Source organism: Engraulis encrasicolus, chromosome 23, assembly GCF_034702125.1.
Source record: "Engraulis encrasicolus isolate BLACKSEA-1 chromosome 23, IST_EnEncr_1.0, whole genome shotgun sequence".
NCBI classification, from domain to species: domain Eukaryota; kingdom Metazoa; phylum Chordata; class Actinopteri; order Clupeiformes; family Engraulidae; genus Engraulis; species Engraulis encrasicolus.
In genome coordinates this window covers 17437602-17455040 of record NC_085879.1, presented here as the reverse complement: position 1 = coordinate 17455040, position 17439 = coordinate 17437602, and the positions used below count along the sequence as shown (strand labels likewise).

General features: G+C 43.3%; 1 protein-coding gene and 1 long non-coding RNA gene across 2 annotated transcripts in view; one reads left to right on the top strand and one right to left on the bottom strand.

Annotated features, from left to right (window-relative positions):
- The window catches only part of LOC134439804 (uncharacterized), a 41487-nt gene that overhangs the window by 15742 nt on the left and 8306 nt on the right, over positions 1 to 17439 (bottom strand). Inside the window, exons 2-3 of the mRNA XM_063189709.1 lie at positions 8126 to 8270; positions 2221 to 2446 (exon numbers count right to left, since the gene is read on the bottom strand). Coding sequence (XP_063045779.1) covers positions 2221 to 2446; positions 8126 to 8270 — 371 coding nt within the window. The remainder of the gene's footprint in view (positions 1 to 2220; positions 2447 to 8125; positions 8271 to 17439) is intronic.
- On the top strand, positions 15417 to 17095 carry LOC134440329 (uncharacterized). Its single transcript, XR_010032946.1, has 3 exons — positions 15417 to 15489; positions 15749 to 15796; positions 16699 to 17095. It is a non-coding gene; the product is annotated as an uncharacterized LOC134440329 (long non-coding RNA).

Below are 17439 nucleotides of genomic sequence, written 5' to 3'. Positions count from 1 at the left end.
CAGCAGATATTCACGTGGAATAGGAAATCAGCAACAAACAGAATAGGTGGAGTTATAATACATTTGCAGGGGGCAAGCGCTATTCAGACATACTGCTATTCTGACATACTGCTATTCTGACATACTGCTATTCTGACATCCGACATGCCGTAGGGTTAGGGTTTGGGTAACTGCATGCACTCTCCCTAAACTGATAAAACCTGAGCAACGTAGCACAAACCACAGACATGGCAGATTTTGGTGGGAAACGTGCCGGTATTCAAACAATAGACATCATTGTTGGAATAGCTGCATTTCTGAATAGCACCATGAAACCATTCGCAGAGATCAACAGGTCAACAACAGGCAGAAACAACCAAAGGTATCCAGGTGATCACAAGGCATTTGTAATAATAAACAGGCCAATAACTGACAGGAAAAAGCTGTATTGGTGAGCTTGGTAAAAAAAAACATCTGCAGCGGTAAACAGCACAACAGACACAAAAGGTGACGCTAAGCAAAGCGTGTGAGGTAGCAAAGAAAGAAGTAACAGTGATTTCAAGGCAAATGAAAATAAAATGTTACAAGTGAGCTACTGAACATGTTTAACAAGTGACTGTCAGGTGATGAGACTACACAAGGGTCTTAAGTCTCCACCAGTACCCTTTAAATCAAATGGCCTTTTACAAGCAGCAGTGAAATGGCATTTCAAGTTGGTGAGTGCTATAATCAATATCAATCCAGAAATATCCATTATGTGGTTGGAGAAAAAGTTAGTCTGCATTTGCCCCATCGATCTGAGAAATCCCACTACCTAATGTGCAAGCCTCTAATAAAGCCCTGTTCTGACGGGATTAGTTTAACGGGGGGACCTGGGGTTAAGTAATAATAACTGGGAAATTTAGTCCCGTACGAATTTGCCATGTCAGTAAAGATAGCGGAGTATGACATTAACTTCGGCGAGAGTTTCACCACCTGCGAAACAGTCCAGATAAATTACTCCAGGTACTAATCCTGTGCAAATGCGACCCTATGTAAAGATGTCTGGTTAAGTGCATGAAAGTGCTGGTTAAGTGCATTTAGGGTGTTGCTCCAAAATGTTTTTGCTGTCAAAATCAGGAAGAAGGGTCAAACACACTCTTCAGATGTATTGACATGCATTCAGACGCATTACAATAGATTATGATGGGTTAGTAAACCAGCAGGCAATTATTAAATTTGTTCAACGAAGACAAAAGCCTCCATGGATCTGTAAAAACATGCAAAAAAAACAATTGTGGATATGGCACGCACGAGACTACAGGACTATCACTACACTATGAAGATTTACCCCTCCCATTTTTTGTTCTTTCACTGAGATATTTTAATCCAGTCCATTCTATTAATGACGTTCTGAGATAAAGTCACATTTCCCTATGCCAAAACATAAAACTAGTCCCGTCCAAATAGGGCAAGCATGCAGGTAACAGATGGGAAAAGAGAAGCAACACACTCAGAGACTTTGGGTGTGTCTGTGATGCTCACGCATACTAGTCCTTTGCAAAGCATGCGATTTACATGTTTTCCTCACCCGCATCGTACACACTATACAGTATAGTGAACATTTCAGATTTTACCTTGGTGATGTACTTTTGGCTTTAAAGGAACAGTCCACCCTTTTTTATTTTCACATATTTGCAGTATTTCCAAGCATTATTCATGAATGTGCATATCATTTTCTTCTCAGTTTTTTCAGTACTTAGATTTATTGGATCAGAATTATTAGCATAGCTTAGCATAATCACTGGAAGTGAATGGAGGCATTAGCATCAAGCCACAAATGATCACAGGACAGCATTAAATAGCTGTTTTGCACTCTGGTGAATTTTACATAAATTTTAAAGTACTTTATAAGTACATTTGATGATGTTTTGTTTTCCCCCATAGACTTACATTGCTACGCTTAATTTGGCTATACTGTTAAACTAGGCAATGGAAACACATAGAAGAAAATGATATGCACATTCATGAATAATGCTGGGAAATACTGCAAATATGTGAAAATCAAAAAAGGGTGGACTGTTCCTTTAAGTACACACTATTTAAGCATCTCTGCACATCATGCATCTTGATGCACAGAGTTTTATGCACATCAACCAATTACAAGTACACACTTTCATTTCCCCCATCCGTTAGTACATTAAGGCAGCAGCACTTAATTTCAATTTTATACATAAGTAAGGAAGAGTTCATTGTTAATACCTCCTGCACAGCTTCCTGTTCTGCTTTGCATTGCGCAGGTGTTGGGTGAGGATTCCTATGCAGCCTATACTGGCGTCACGGAGGTCGAACTCCTTCGCCCTGCAGATGAGGCGGTCCACAAACAGGTCAAACTCGGTCTGCAGCACGGCGTGGAGGGGCTGGTTGATGGTCGACTCTGGCACTGTGTACCACGGAAGGACTGACTGTGTGTATGCACACTCAAAGACTAGGAGAACACACACACACACACACACACACACACACACAACATTAGCCAACAATTTTAACATGCTCCATTACATGCATTGCACTTTTTGCAGTTTTACCGGACAAATAGACCAGCCGCGACGCAATTGAAGCGACAGAGAATCGCTTCTGTGCAGCAAGAGCGATACGAGCAATTGAAGCGACTAACGTATGTCCAGGCAAAGCATTCAAACATTCCCATTGGCTGTGGTCACTGACCTCTATACAGTCATTGGCTGTCACGGCTGGTCGCCGAACCGCGTCATAGAAAGTTGAAAGGATTTCAACTTCAAACTGTCGCTCTCGGCGTGCAAATCGCTCTAGTCTCCAGAATCGCTTTTGTCGCGCGACTCAGTACAAAGTCAATTACTTCCGTCGCTCGCCTCGCCCTTGTCGCGGTAGGTGTATTTGTGCGGTTATTCATAGCATATGCAACAATTAACCATGGTTTTACCATGATAACTAACCATGGTTAATAGTTATTCATTGCATTACAGTGAGCTGACACATTTTTTATCTGAAGCGACTTACAGGCTATTGGTTACAGTCCTTGGATCAACGTTAGGTGACTTGCTCAAGGGCACTTCAGCCATGGATGGAGGTCTACGGAATGGTGAGGGCAGGATTCGAACCTGCAATCCTGTGATCTAGTCCAACTCCCTAGCCATTACACCACGGCTCCTCCTTGGGTAGCCAAGAAAACCATGGTTTGTGACTATGGTTTAACCATACACCCCTTCCACCCACCATGTTTTTTAAAACCATGGTTAAAAAAAGGGCTTTTGGGTGGGCAACCATGGTTAAAAAATTGAAAAAAAAAAAAAACATGGTTTGGGGGGGAACCATGGTTTATGGCAAAGAGTAGCCTATACTACGGTTAAACCATAAGTTAAACCATAGTCACAAACCATGGTCGTCATGGTTACACTAAAAAACACGATTAACTATAATCCATGGTAAATCTATGGTAAAACCATAATTAGTTTTCATAGTAGAACCATGGTTAATCTTTAGCCCCTTTTCGACTAGCCCTGTTAGAACGGGGCTGCGCACTGCTGGGGCGTGGTTTCGTTTTCTTTTTGCATTTACTCCACCCATACACACCCATCATCAGCTCAAACAGGGCTCAAACAGGGGCGATTATAGAATCGCGAAAGACGTGGTTCGAGGCGTGCAGAGCTGAGTTCCACTAGGCTACATGTTGCCTGTGTTAGGATTTACCGGCATGTGCAAACACCTATCCCCACCCACGCACTTTAAAAATCAACATTGCTTTTCTGTCGGCAGTTTTTACAGTAGACAGAGAAGTAGCCTAACTCCAGTCCTTGGCCAAGGAGTTATAGGCCTATTATTAGCCTATTAGGCTATTATTTTAAAATCACGCTATTTCCAAAGCTCCACGCCTCCTTGTGAGAAGTCGGGTTTTTTTTACCACCATGCAAAATAGGGCACACTATCATTCATTGCACATATTTTCATATACAAACCTGCAGAGGGATGGCGAGTTTGCTGTTATCAAATTAAATGTAAAAATGAACATTTCGAATGAAAAAGACAACTGTGGTTTATTCGAGGGAACAAAGAACACAGCCATGACAAAAAAGATTTCCTCTCTATCCGGCTGCAACAACGCCATTGTTTACTTGAAGTGGCGGCCGCTTAAAGTTAAATAACTTTGGATTTAGAGAACATAAACACGTGCGAAGAATCTCAGCTTTTGAACAAACCCTAACACATGTCTGTAGGTCTAGGTTAAGGTGATCGCTGGCTGTTCGGAAAAAATGACGAGATAAAAAAAAATGGTTGGAAAGCGCTATTTTTTCGCTTGAAACAGCGGCCGCTTAAAGTTATGTAACTTTGGATTGAAAGAACATAAAAACGTTCCGTGAAAACCTGTAAAAAGCTAAGAATCTCAGCTTTCGAACAAGCCCTAACACATGTATGTAAGGAGATCGCTGTCTGTTCGAAAACAAAATGACTAGGTAAAAAAAAATGGTTGGAAAGCGCTATTTTTTCGCTTGAAACAGCGGCCGCTTAAAGTTATGTAATTTTGGATTGAAAGAACATAAAAACGTTACATAAAAACCTGTGAAAAGCTACGATTCGCAGCTTTCGAACAAGCCCAAACACATGTCTATGGGTCTAAGAGAAGGAGATCGCTGGTTATATTTAGTCCTATATAGGTCCTATTGTTTAGATTAGGGCTAGATTCAACATGGCGTGAAAACACGGTGTTGTCGCGGCTAGTTGTAGCAGCTGATCATACGGCCCAGTTCTAGTCCCTGTTGTATGGAAATGCGTGCGAGACAGCACCATCGACCCCCCCGTCAAGTTTCATGAATATTTATAAAGCCTGCACCGGAACGCGGAACCCAATGGAAAAGAGACTTTCGTAAGGGCTACTACTATGACAGCTGCTGTGCTAGAACTATGGTTGGTTGATAGTACTTAAAATAACCATGAAATGTGGTAGGGCCTAATAAAACCATGGTTACTGCATTACAACCATGGTCGATTTTCGAAAGGGTAATCATGACATACCATGGTAGAACCATGTTACTACATAAAAATCACAGTAATACCATAATAAGCCATAGTACAATTAGGTTCAGAGTACTTAGAGTAATCATGACATACCATGGTAGAACCATGTTACTACATAAAAATCACAGTAATACCATAGTAAGCCGTAGTACAATTAGGTTCAGAGTACTTAGAGTAATCATGACATACCATGGTAGAACCATGATAATCATAGTAATACCATAATAAACCATGGTCCATTTTCGTAAGGGTTTGCCAACAGGTTTATCCAAAGATGGCCGATGGTCACATGTTTACACTCAAACCCTGGAAGACGCAGGCAAGCTCTTTACAGTACGTACACACCGAGATATTCACGTTTGCTTAACGTGTCCGGGAGCATCGCGAGTCCGAGAGGTTCGTGGGCTGCCTTGCACACTGCACAGTCAACGTCCACGTTCTACCCGCAGGAAGCAGCCATCCATTTTCAATGGAGCCCGCTCATTGAACGCACAGGATCCGCGCAGGAAAATAGACTCGAGTTCTATTTTCAAGGAGCAACGCGGACATGTCCAGCCACGCTTACACCGCGCTCCTGTGTGCAAGGCATGAACTGTTTACATTCTAACCGTTTCGGACTGATACTGGACACGTTCTGTGGACGTTAGGTGGACGTCCGCGTTTGCTGTGTGTATGCACCATCCTGAAACCTCTTCGCTTGTGTTTTGCCAGAGGACGCGCCAAATGCCCTTCTAAAGACGTTGTGGGACTTGTAGCTGCAAAAGGGCTTGTACTAGTTTGGTCTCCATACGAGTTTCACCCTTTTCTGCCGTAATTTGTGATTTTTGTCCGTGCTTCAGTGTTACCCTCCGTTGACGAACTCTTGCCCAGCCCCTAGCCTGCTATAAAGACTTAGATATTTTAGCTAACTTTGGCTAACTAGCAAACTAGCTCTGCGTTTCTTTGATAATTCCCAGCTATTTTTTTCCTTGTGTCTAACATTTATTATGAAGGCTCTTAAGGCAACTGGCAAGCGGGACAAAGCGTCCTCCCATCCTTCCCCCAATTATTGTGGATTCAATATCGCGGCAAAGGATCTGCATAGCGAATGCGCTATGTACCTGGGTTAAACCCACTCTAAGGAGCCTGGTGGGCCCCTCTCCCTCCATCATGGCTCATCTGCATGCTACACACAAAAAGCGGCAGTCCCGCCCCACCAACAGCTGCAGAGCGATCCCGCATGGAAGGTTGTTTCCTCCAACACGTGGCGTGAGACGCTCTCTTTCCTGACATCATGGAGTATCTCCAGAGAACATGGCAGAACCCGTTCTTGGCGAGATTCCCCATTTACGTCTTCTCTATGCTGGACAGGGAGAGGATGAAGAAAGGCTGGGATTGCATGCCCATGGTGATACATTAAACAGCACTGAGCTGTATTTGATGTTTGGTGTGAAATAACAGTAGAATTACAGGTAAATATAATTGCCTGTAACATGCTGTTATTTTGCAGGGAAATTTCGTACAGTGTACACTTGGCTGTGGTGGGCCAAACGAGCCTGTGGCTCAACTTTTCATTATGGGGGAGAAGGATAAAATGGCTGTCCTGGATCCCTGGGCGTCCTATTCAGAGCAGCCGCTTTCGAGGCCATCCAAGAACAGTTTGAGGCACTCAAGAAGCAGCATCCCGAGTTCAAGGCCATGGTCCCACCATTGCAGTCTTCGCTGCAGCACCAGCCCCAGCCGCAGCTGTGTCAAAGGTCCTGTCCCTTCCCATCAGCCGCCCCCAGCAGCTCCCAGTGTACGACCCTACAAGCACAGGCCAAAGGGACGTTTCCCAAGAGCGTGTGAAAGGCGCCAGGCCCATGGATGACCAGTGCCCCAGGCCTTGGGCTAGGCGACCCTTAAACCCTGACGCAGCATGGGCACCAACGACGGCGCCCCAAGCTGCGAGGGGGAAGAAGAGAAAGAGGCAGACCTTGCCTGTGGGGTCTGCAAGGTCTGAGCGATGCAGGGCACACTAGGCTTTTTAAGATCTGCCTCAACGCCCATCTCATGTGTTGACGTTATCTCCGCACCTGTCTCTGAGAATTCGTCTGAGGCGTGCATGTTCCAGCAGAATTATCTCTCCCCATTCCCTGACCAGGACTGCGAATGGCGTGAGAGGCACGCTTGACCACAGCGTAATCAATGTAAATACACATGTAACCCCTTGGTGATCCCGAGCAGTCTCATGACCCAGAGTCACGTGACCATGGCTATGCCGCAGGGGCATGTGGTTCCCCAGACCCCGTTAGAGGGCACCAGCACCCCAGTAATGCCTGTTGTCCGATGTCTCACCCGTTGGGCTGAATGCACAGTTTCCCCTTGGGTCCAAAAGACAGTGGAACAGGGTTACGGCAGAGCTCTTATAGACAGAGATACGTACCAAGTCTTTTCCGGTATCCACTTTATGTCGGAGAACGCCCCTTTAGGAGACCTTCAGTTAGGAGACCGTTGGAGTCCTGAGGTTGAGAATAAATGGAGTCCCCTTAGCGCTGTAAATGGCGGTAGCGCACATCTTGTGCAAATACCTCAAAAATAGAAGAGGAAGGAGGGGACAATGCCCCCTTAGGAGATCCAACTTGAGCACACTCTTTTGCATTGGGTGGGCGGGTTTTGAATCCTCTTTATTAATCCAACCTCTTTGGTTACAGATTACAATTTGCTCGAATGCTGCCTGCTTTTGTCTCCGTAACCTAGTCGACTGTTGTTGGAGACAAGGCACGTGTACTAAGAGAGGAAATAACTATGTTATTGCAAAATAGAGCTATACGTGTAGTTCCTGATACTTCTTGGTGCCAAAGAAAGGGGGTGGGCTACGCCCCAATACTGGATCTGAGAGCTCTGAATACGTTTTTCAGACGCTACAAGTTCAAGATGATGATGCCGAGAACAGTTTTATGCTCAATGCATCGGAGTGATTGGTTCACTTCAGTAGATCTGAAGGATGTCTACTTCCAGATCCACATTGACCCCCCTCACAGGAATGTGGATGAAATGGGTGATGTGAATCAACAAATCAAGCTATAAGATATGTATTTGACAGCTGTGTGTCAAAAAAAGCAGTTCTTGATAACAGGTCATCATGAACCCTCACCTTCTCGAAGCGACCTCTTCACAGTTAAATACTGAAAGCCATGCTGCAATTCCTCTGGGAAACTGGTTGTACTGCTCTCTTGCAACCTCTTGCAACGCTCAGAGGGAACACTCCGATGTCCACTGTGTATCTCCTCATTTGTCTCCTACAGATTGAACACAAGAGAACTTGTTGCATAATAGTTCATAGTTCACATACTACAAATCAAAGTTGTATAAAGTAGAAGCAGAAGTACTCTTACAAGTGTAATTACAACACTAGTGGTATGATCTTACATAGTTTCAACTTTTTAATATCATACCTGTGTTGTAATTACCTCTATAAGAAATAAAAAAAAAATCTGATAGATTGTTGTTATTAGCCTTTCTTCAAAAAAGTTGTCCAATCAAGTAGACAGTTTAGGGTTGTACTGCACACAAAAAAAACATTGGGCATCAGTGGCTATGTTTACATGAGACATTTAATTCCGAATTAAATCCATTATTTTAAGATTAAGATAATTATCATGTTAACACCTCTTAATTTGGAATTCAATGATAGATCAAACCACACCTCATATGTTGAAAAGATGAATAACAGAATTTTGGTTTGGATTGTGTGGGCAAAATGAGCGTTTGTGCACAATCGATGTTTAACTTTGAAGAGGTAACATCCAAATGACTCAGAAATGGTTTGTGCTTCGTTTATTCACGTAAAATTAAAGTTTGTGCACAAACCGTTTTCATGTTATTTAACCCATTTCATCCTGGAGCGACATACACGTAAATGCTGCATGCAGGTTTTTGACATTTGAGGTTTTTTATTTACAATGTGCGTATGTTAGAGCTGAATGAACACATTCTAATGCAAAATGAGGGTCCTAGTTTTTAATAAATGCTTATTTCATGTTTTTATGTTCTTCAGAGGTTGATATATTCAGATTTTAATAGGCTGAGAACACCTTTTCCCAAAAGGGGCTAGGCTAAAATGGGTTAAAGGGGAACAAGGTAGGATGACGTCGTTTGTGCGGTGCCCGTGGCATGCCTGTCTCAAAATCTGCTCCGGAATGAAAAAATGCTGTTCAAATGAACTTGCTGTGAGAATGTTTTTCATCACGGAATGCCAGCAGTTGATACAAATCTGAATACGGTATTCCCACCACGACACTCCATCGGACCGCTCTGTCAAAAAGTTGTTTTCTGGGTTTTCTGACAGCGGACCGTGGAAGTGGTCGCGAGAATCATTGTTCACTTAGTAATGATTCACATAACCATTGGCTGACTTGGGACGGTGATTAATTAAACTTTTAATCCTACCTGGAGCCGTTTAACTTTTAATTTCTTTAAAGTAGTCACTCAGCACTGTTAGGTTTCAGTGTTTTGGACTCTTGCCACCCTATGGACAGTTGTAGTACTGCGGGTGTGCTTATGGTTTGTCTTGGTCTCCTGCCCCGCCCCCCTTTGTGCTATCCCTTTGCAGCTTCACTCAATTGATTGTAATTATCCCAGCTGCTCCCTGTTCAGTTCTGTGTGTCTCACTTCTACTTAAGCTCTGTCATTTCTCTGCTCGTCCTCTGATCATCTGATCCTGACCTTGTGTCCGTGACCCTGTTTTTGTGAACCTGTCAGTGAGTACCTATGAATCTGGAAACTCTGTTTTTGAACTGTTTGGAACCCCGTTTTTGTTCTGTGTTTGTGGACTGCCTTTTTTGAATCTGAAGTGCTCAACTGAACATCCACCTCTGTTTTTGTGGACTGGCTTTTACCTTTTGATCCTGAATGCTTACCTGGATACTTACCTTTATTTCATGGACTGCCTTTTGCATTTTTGACAAACTGAATATGTACCTGAATACTTACTTCTGTTTTTGAAGGAGATTTTTGTTGCATATTTACTAATCGAGTTCTACAAGTCTCAGTATCTCTTTTGAAGTTGTTTTCTGTTGCATTTTTATTTTTTGGAACTGTGGTACACTGCTTTGGAACTTTACCTCTACACTAGCCCTGGCCTCATTGTATGTGCAAAATAAATCTGCCAAACCTGATCTGCATTTGAGTCTCTGTCTCTGAATCCTTACAGTACGATCAGAGCAAGATGGACCCAGCGGATCCCGAACACCTAAAGGCTTGTCTTGAGCAACATGGAGCACTTCTGGGCCGACAGCAATCTCAAATGGAGGCAATGGCTGCCAGCATCAGAGACCTGGAAGCACAGATTCAACAGCTCCAACTCTCCCAGTCTGCTTCTGCATCTGCACCGCCTATGGAGACTGCTCAACCTGCAAAGGCATCCCAGCCTGCGATGGTGCAAACCATAGGAGATTTCTGGAAGGCTACTCAAAGTCCGTCCAATCACGTTCGAGGAATCCCCTGGTCCAATCAGAGGCTTTGTTGTGATTTTTCTTAATGGCGGCGGCCAGCCATCGCTTCATCGCAGTCGGAAAAACAACGTCTTTCTATGCAATGATTGCGGTATTAAACAGAGTAAAGTTACACAATGGTTTATAAAAAAAAGGTTAAACATGCATCCGATTTGTGTTATTTATCTCTCCTTGTCTCTTTATGGCTCTTTGAGACTCGGTTATTAGCTGCCTGTTAATGTCTAGCTTTAGCCTGTCTTATGAAAACCTGCAGTGGGCCTTGTTACCAAATACAACAGGGATGAATGACCAACCAACAAAGTTTCAGATTTTGCGCGTAACATTTTTTTTTGTTTATTTAACAAAAATAGTTATGGAACATGGACACATATGGACTAACATAGAAATAGCTTTTATACATTTATACATGCTTTTGCATGTTTGAATACAATATAGTGTAGTATATCTTTGCATTAGATTGTCGGAATAGTTGTGACATATTTCGTATATTTACCACACTAAAATCATACAAATATTGAAAAAAACACAAAACCAACATATTTAAACATTCATTTTATGTATGCAGTGAAAAACTAATTTAGTTGATATTTGGTTTATCCTGCTATAAATATCTTTGGGTTGGTTGGACCCGAACACCACAAATGTCACTATTGATGATATTGTCTAATATTAGAAAGAAACTAATGAAATAAATTTGGAGGTTGTTGTACTCTCATATCAGCTGCAATATATGGACAACATAACGGTTTATTGACATTCTGGTGGCAACAATTTTATAACAGGTCAGGGTCATGGAGGCAGAGGAGAGGGGAGTGGAGGAGAGGAAGAGGGTGGAGAGGAGAGGGGAGGAGAGACAGAGGAGATGAAGAGGGTGGGGAGGAGAGCAAAGGAGAGAGAAGGAGAAGAGAAGAGAGGAAAGCAGAGGAAAAATAAATCAGTGTGTCCCCCCTAGAGCACTATTTGTCTCCACACAGTATGCTAAGCTGTGTGGAGCAGCCGTCTTCCTACCACATCTGTGATAGGGATGGTCCCGTTTTTCTTGTTTTTTTGTGGGGAAGGACCTCCTTCCTCCCAGATGTGCTTTCCTCCTCCCAACGGCCGTTGGCTGGATTGGGATTCTGGTTGAGGATTGGAGGAATCCCGTTGGCCTCTGTAATCCCACCCTGACCCCACCCTTATTAAAACTGAAAAGGGCTGATTGGAGCCCACTGACAGTTGTTATTGCCCTGTATGATCTCAAAAAACTGGCAATAGGGGCTCTAAAACTGGGGTCACCCTTCAGCTGCGTTGTCAGTTCCTCGAACATGGCGGACAGTTCATTCACCAACTCGCCTGGAGAGAGGGAAAGATTAGACAAAAAAGTCAGAAAGTTTATTTTATTTCAGCTCCATTTTTATTTTATTTTATCTGTTTTATTTTATGTTTAACTCACATTCAACTGCTTTGTCCTGGTGTGGCTGAGGTGACCCGTTTCTCAGGGCGTCAGCAGTTGGTCCGCTGCCTACAGAGAGAGAGAGAGAGAGATAATGTTGTGTATTTGCATGTCTTATATGAAATGTGCTGTACAGATACAGTTATCATTACCATTATCATTGCTTAACTCACATTCAACTGCTTTGTCCTGGTGTGGCTGAGGTGACTCGTTTCTCAGGGCGTCAGCAGTTGGTCCGCTGCCTACAGAGAGAGAGAGAGAGAGAGAGAGAGAGAGAGAGAGAGATAATGTTGTGTATTTGCATGTCTTATATGAAATGTGCTGTACAGATACAGTTATCATTACCATTATCATTGCTTAACTCACATTCAACTGCTTTGTCCTGGTGTGGCTGAGGTGACTCGTTTCTCAGGGCGTCAGCAGTTGGTCCGCTGCCTACAGAGAGAGAGAGAGAGAGAGAGAGAGATAATGTTGTGTATTTGCATGTCTTATATGAAATGTGCTGTACAGATACAGTTATCATTACCATTATCATTGCTTAACTCACATTCAACTGCTTTGTCCTGGTGTGGCTGAGGTGCTCCGCTGGTTAACGACAGTGAATGGAACCACTCCTCAGGAAATTCTGCTCCTGTGAAAAAAAATATTTTTTAAATTCCTTGTTATATATGCAGTTACATCAATGGCTAATTCATCTATAAAAAAAATGTATCTTACCACCAGTGGCTATCTTATGATAAAGCTTCCTCTGGGATGTGGTGGATGTGTGAGGAAAGGTTTCCTCCAGTGCAAACGCCCTCTCAACAGCTACCTGGTGCTTGCACCTGTTAAGAAAACTTATTAATACAACTAGACACAACAATCAGACCAGGTTTACAATTGACTTTCGCGAAAAGAGAGAGAGTGAGAGGCCTGGACAACATTGGCCTCACTTGGCGTCTTTCGTCTCTCTGTGTCTCCTCCCATAAAAGGTTGCTTTTTAATGGAAACACAGGGATGGAAAATCATAGTACAGCATATTGTTTGTCATCAGAGAATTATTTCTACACACCGCTGCCCAGACACGCCCTCTGGACAAGAGCAGAAGCCGATGTCCATGCTCACATGGTACCTCTCTGCACCTGTTGAGCTGGGTACACTGAAGTTCATGTCATCCTCCTGTATCCAAAATGCACAAATGAAGAGTTTTTCACAAAAACAATTCATAAAACCACTTTTGAAATGTGATCATAGATGAAAGATTTGCAAGATTACCTTCACAATCCCTTCAAAGTCAGCTTTGCTTGTGCTGCCCTCTCTTCTCCCTCGGTTGTTGGCCTCATCTGTTAGGCGACGGGCATAATGAGCCTCCAACCTGGTGTGGACAAAGTCCACAAGCTGGGTCAGGTTATACGCCTTCAGCCGATGTAGGACCTTGTCCTTGAGGACCCGCATTGCCCCCTCCGAAAAGTTATTTGTATGGTGCCCCCTTGTTGGGAGCCCTGCTTGGAGGCAGATGGCCCACTCCTCCCGTCTCCCATACACTTCAGCCAGGTGTTTCTGGAACTGCGGGTGCTCCCTGGCCACTGGGTCCTCGAGGAAGGCCTTGTGAAGTTTCTCCAAGGTGGCTGGCGAGTCGGCGTAGATGAGGCGCTGGAACTCCCTCATCAACTGAGGCCGATGTCCCTTGGGGATGCCATGATGGCAACTCCATAGCCACCTCCACATGGCCTGTGCAAGGTGGAAAATGCACAGGACACATGTGGAATTCGGGTACAGGGCTCTCAGGGAGTTTCTCAGGGCCAGGCAGTCATCTGTCATGAAGACCAAGGGACCATTCTCCTGACGACCAAAGAAGGCATCCTGAGGGAGGACGGTGCTAAGGAGCTGGAGAGCAGCGCTGATGGTCTGCTGACTCTCGGAGGTGGTCACCATTACTCCCAGTGGCAACCCACCTGCAGAGCAGTGGGTCAAAAGGAGAAACAGCCGGTGGTTCTGGCGGTCGCAGTTTCCAGTGGAGTCGAGGAAAACCATTTCCCCACTCTGCCTCACGTAGGAGTGCACCCTCTTCATTAAAGGGGTACACACCACCACCACCATTTGTCCGTCCTCCGTCCTAGCCATCTTCGAGCAGACTTCACCTTGCTCCTTGTTGAAGTCCTCCAGTCTGCACCTCAGGTCTTCCTCCATTGCATCCCCATCCTGAGCCTCCCTGAACATTTTACTGTAAAGGTGGTAACAGAAATCCCTGTCAGGGCACACCGACCGATCGGCAGCCACCAGCCAGTAATTAGCTCCCTCTTTTTCCTGGAGGTCATATTTGATGGTATCCAGGGCTGATGCAGGGGAGTGGCCATTTCTAAATAAGGTCTTAAGTTTTTCGATTGTGTCTTTGCCCACGTCTCTCTTAGACAGAGCAGCGGCACAGGTGATGTAGTGGTTGTGGTTGTTATTCAAATTAATTGTAAAATAATACCCTTCTCTGATATGGCCATCTTCAGACCTAGGAAAGAAGAGGAAATCACACATTTACAGCAACTCACATAAGGCTGCAATGGAATTACAGCTTTTGTCTCCTGTAAGGGGTTACTGCAAAAAGTAATGCATTAATAAATATATATGTAAGATACTAACCGTGACTTCCGCCCCTGACTGTATGTCTGCCTTTTCAAAATGAGGTTCATATAGGCAGGGCAACGGGTGTTTTTTGTTGTTAACTTGTTGGTGCGGGTGTTGTGGTGGCACCTCAAGTCTACCTATTGCAAAAATACAATGTTCAGCTCAGGGCAACAAATTCACACTATAACAGTTAACAAGCACATGTGGGTCTACAACACACAGCAACACAAAATGTAATGTAATGTGTAATTGGAACAAACTGTGGGTCTTTGAAGTCTGCACTAACCCTGTACTGGTTAGACCCTTGACATACAACTGGGTACGTCTTTGACTTCCTCCAGGTCAACCCAGATGACCCCTGGAAATCCTCCTGCCACTGCAGCACCTCATCCTCACTATGTAGCTTCATTTTAAGCCGAGCTTTAAAGTTGGTGTCATTGTGTTCGATGCTGCACACATGATAGGTATAACCTTCCGGCATAAGGTTCTGGCAAAATGCAAATTACAGTATCAATTATGCTCTGAAATACATTTAAATTGTTTGATATACCCAGTTTACTAAGTGAGACTAGGGTATGATATGCATGTGTTGGGTTATGTATATTGTGAATGGATCATGCATGTAGGACATAATGCCAAAATGTCTGACCTTTAGTAATGGGTAATCAGACAGATTGTCTGCAATAATAGCGTGGTCACACATCTGTAAAGAAAATAATAATAATATTTAAAAAAAAACAAAAAAAAAACATCAAATGCATCATCAGGCGTTGGTCATCGATCCTATTACATCACTAGGGGGCACCAGAGACCAAGGACTGAAGATGATATCGTGTCTGCCAGCATGACGTATCTTGTCTGCGCACATGCTTGCATATAAAAAGTAACGCTTGCTAACTTGCAGTGCAGTCATCATTTCCAATCCGAGCAGGCCAGCGTCAAGTTCAGGTGGTCGTCTAATACGTCCACAACTTGGTAAGTTGTTCTGCTTTCTTGCCAATTTTGCGAAGTATAATGCAGTGACGAGCATGAAAAAATGCGAGACACTATTGAGATCTATTTTAAACAGAAAAGAAGTTTTGCATCGAAAATGGTTAGTGGATGTGTCAGTCGAGTCGCTAGCCATTTTCCACATGGAGCCTTGCTGCTAGCAGAAATGTTCTAGTAAGGGCTCTGCTGCTAGTATCATTACAGCTCTGAATCAGAAAACTGACTGATATGTTTACTCTTTCAGCCTGTGAACAACGACATTGAGGAAACTAAGAGAGGTCGGACAAATGTGGTAAGTATTTCTTTTTCATGCGTCATGTGTAAGGCTATTTTTAAGAAAGTTGTTCATGATTTTTAATGAAGTGTACCATGGTCGATAATGGCCTTGGAATGACTAGCACAAGCCCCAGTTGAATCCCTGAAATCCCGCCATGTCCATTGCCCGCGCGTGTCCACGCGCCTGCATATCCTGACTTTAGCTAGTTCTAACTCAGCTAATTCATATGCTCAGCTAACTAGTTATAACAGTTTTATCGGTATTAAGACATGGAGTAAATCGATGAAACCGAATAGACCGCATAATCATCAGACATCGTAGACCTCGAAATGGTTGGCTAGGATATGCTTTAGCTAAAACAAAATGTGGCTAATGTCATGACATTTGGTTAATGACTTCTGATTTTATAATAATGTTCGGCTATTGATTCATTCATGGCACATTTGGTTTGTTTACTTACCTCGACAGATCTACTAAGGTAAGTAAATGAGTAAGGCTGAACTGAGATGAAAACGCCACTCAACAAATCTGTGCTGTCAAAATTAAAAACGCTACTTTAGTCAATTAGTTCTAGCTAAATTCGTAATCACTCTCAAAGTCTTCCCCACAAAGTCAATCTTGAACTTGGCTGCTGATTTATACTTCTGTTTGCGCACGAGCTTAAACATCCTGTGTTCTGGTTCTATGTGATACTTTGGCGGTATTGGATGTCTGATCAAACTGACTATCACGAATTAAGCTTTTTATGTGCCCACTTTTTCTTCTTGTTAGCCCTGAGCATTTATTTATTTATTTTTCTGAAAAGGACTAAGTAAAAAACAGTGAATAAATAACTTTCCCCTATCAAAGACCACAGAAGAAACACAGACTAACTAATGACATGAATCTTACCTGTATTTGTTTTCCTCTCCCACCAGTAATGTTGGGCTCCTTCCAGTCTTCTTGGGATCATCTTCGAGTCCGGTTTTGGAGGGTTTCGCTCACTGGTGTCCCATCAGACAACGATGCGGAAGGTTCATAGATGCAGCTTTTCAAAACTATCAGCTAAACCTGTATAAGACTGACCTTCTACTGATCCCAAACTAGGGCCAACTCCGTCACATTGTCAACCCCAATTAGGCATCTGCCCCAAACAAGGTGATCTTACTGAGTCATTGTCCCTCAATAGTGTAGCAAGCGATCCGAGGCTAAAGTACTAGACCCATATCTTTATGTTTGTATGTCCATCCATTATCTTTATTGCTATTGTTTTGCTTTTGGTAAGTAATTTATTGATGCAGTCATGCACTACTCAGAGATGGCATTTTTTGATTCCACTGGGCCCACAAAACCATCAGCTCCTTTTGTTATTGACTCAGTGCTGACTCTGTACTCTGCTGGCGCATTGCCCCTTGGTGTGCTTGCCTCAGTGTCCGTCACTTCAACTAGTGTATGCTATTGACTATGTCTCTCTTAGTCAATTTGGACATTAGCATCTTTGTAATGTAATATAAGAAGGTTGGTGAGCTTGGGTCTTTAATAAAGTGAACTGTGATTATTAATTCTGTGTTGTGTATCATTATTTAAAAAAAATAATTACAACCCATCAGCAGTGTAAAAAGGAAAAGTACATTTGTTGTGTCATACAAAAAGATTGCTCATGTCAACCTCTTAGTCAC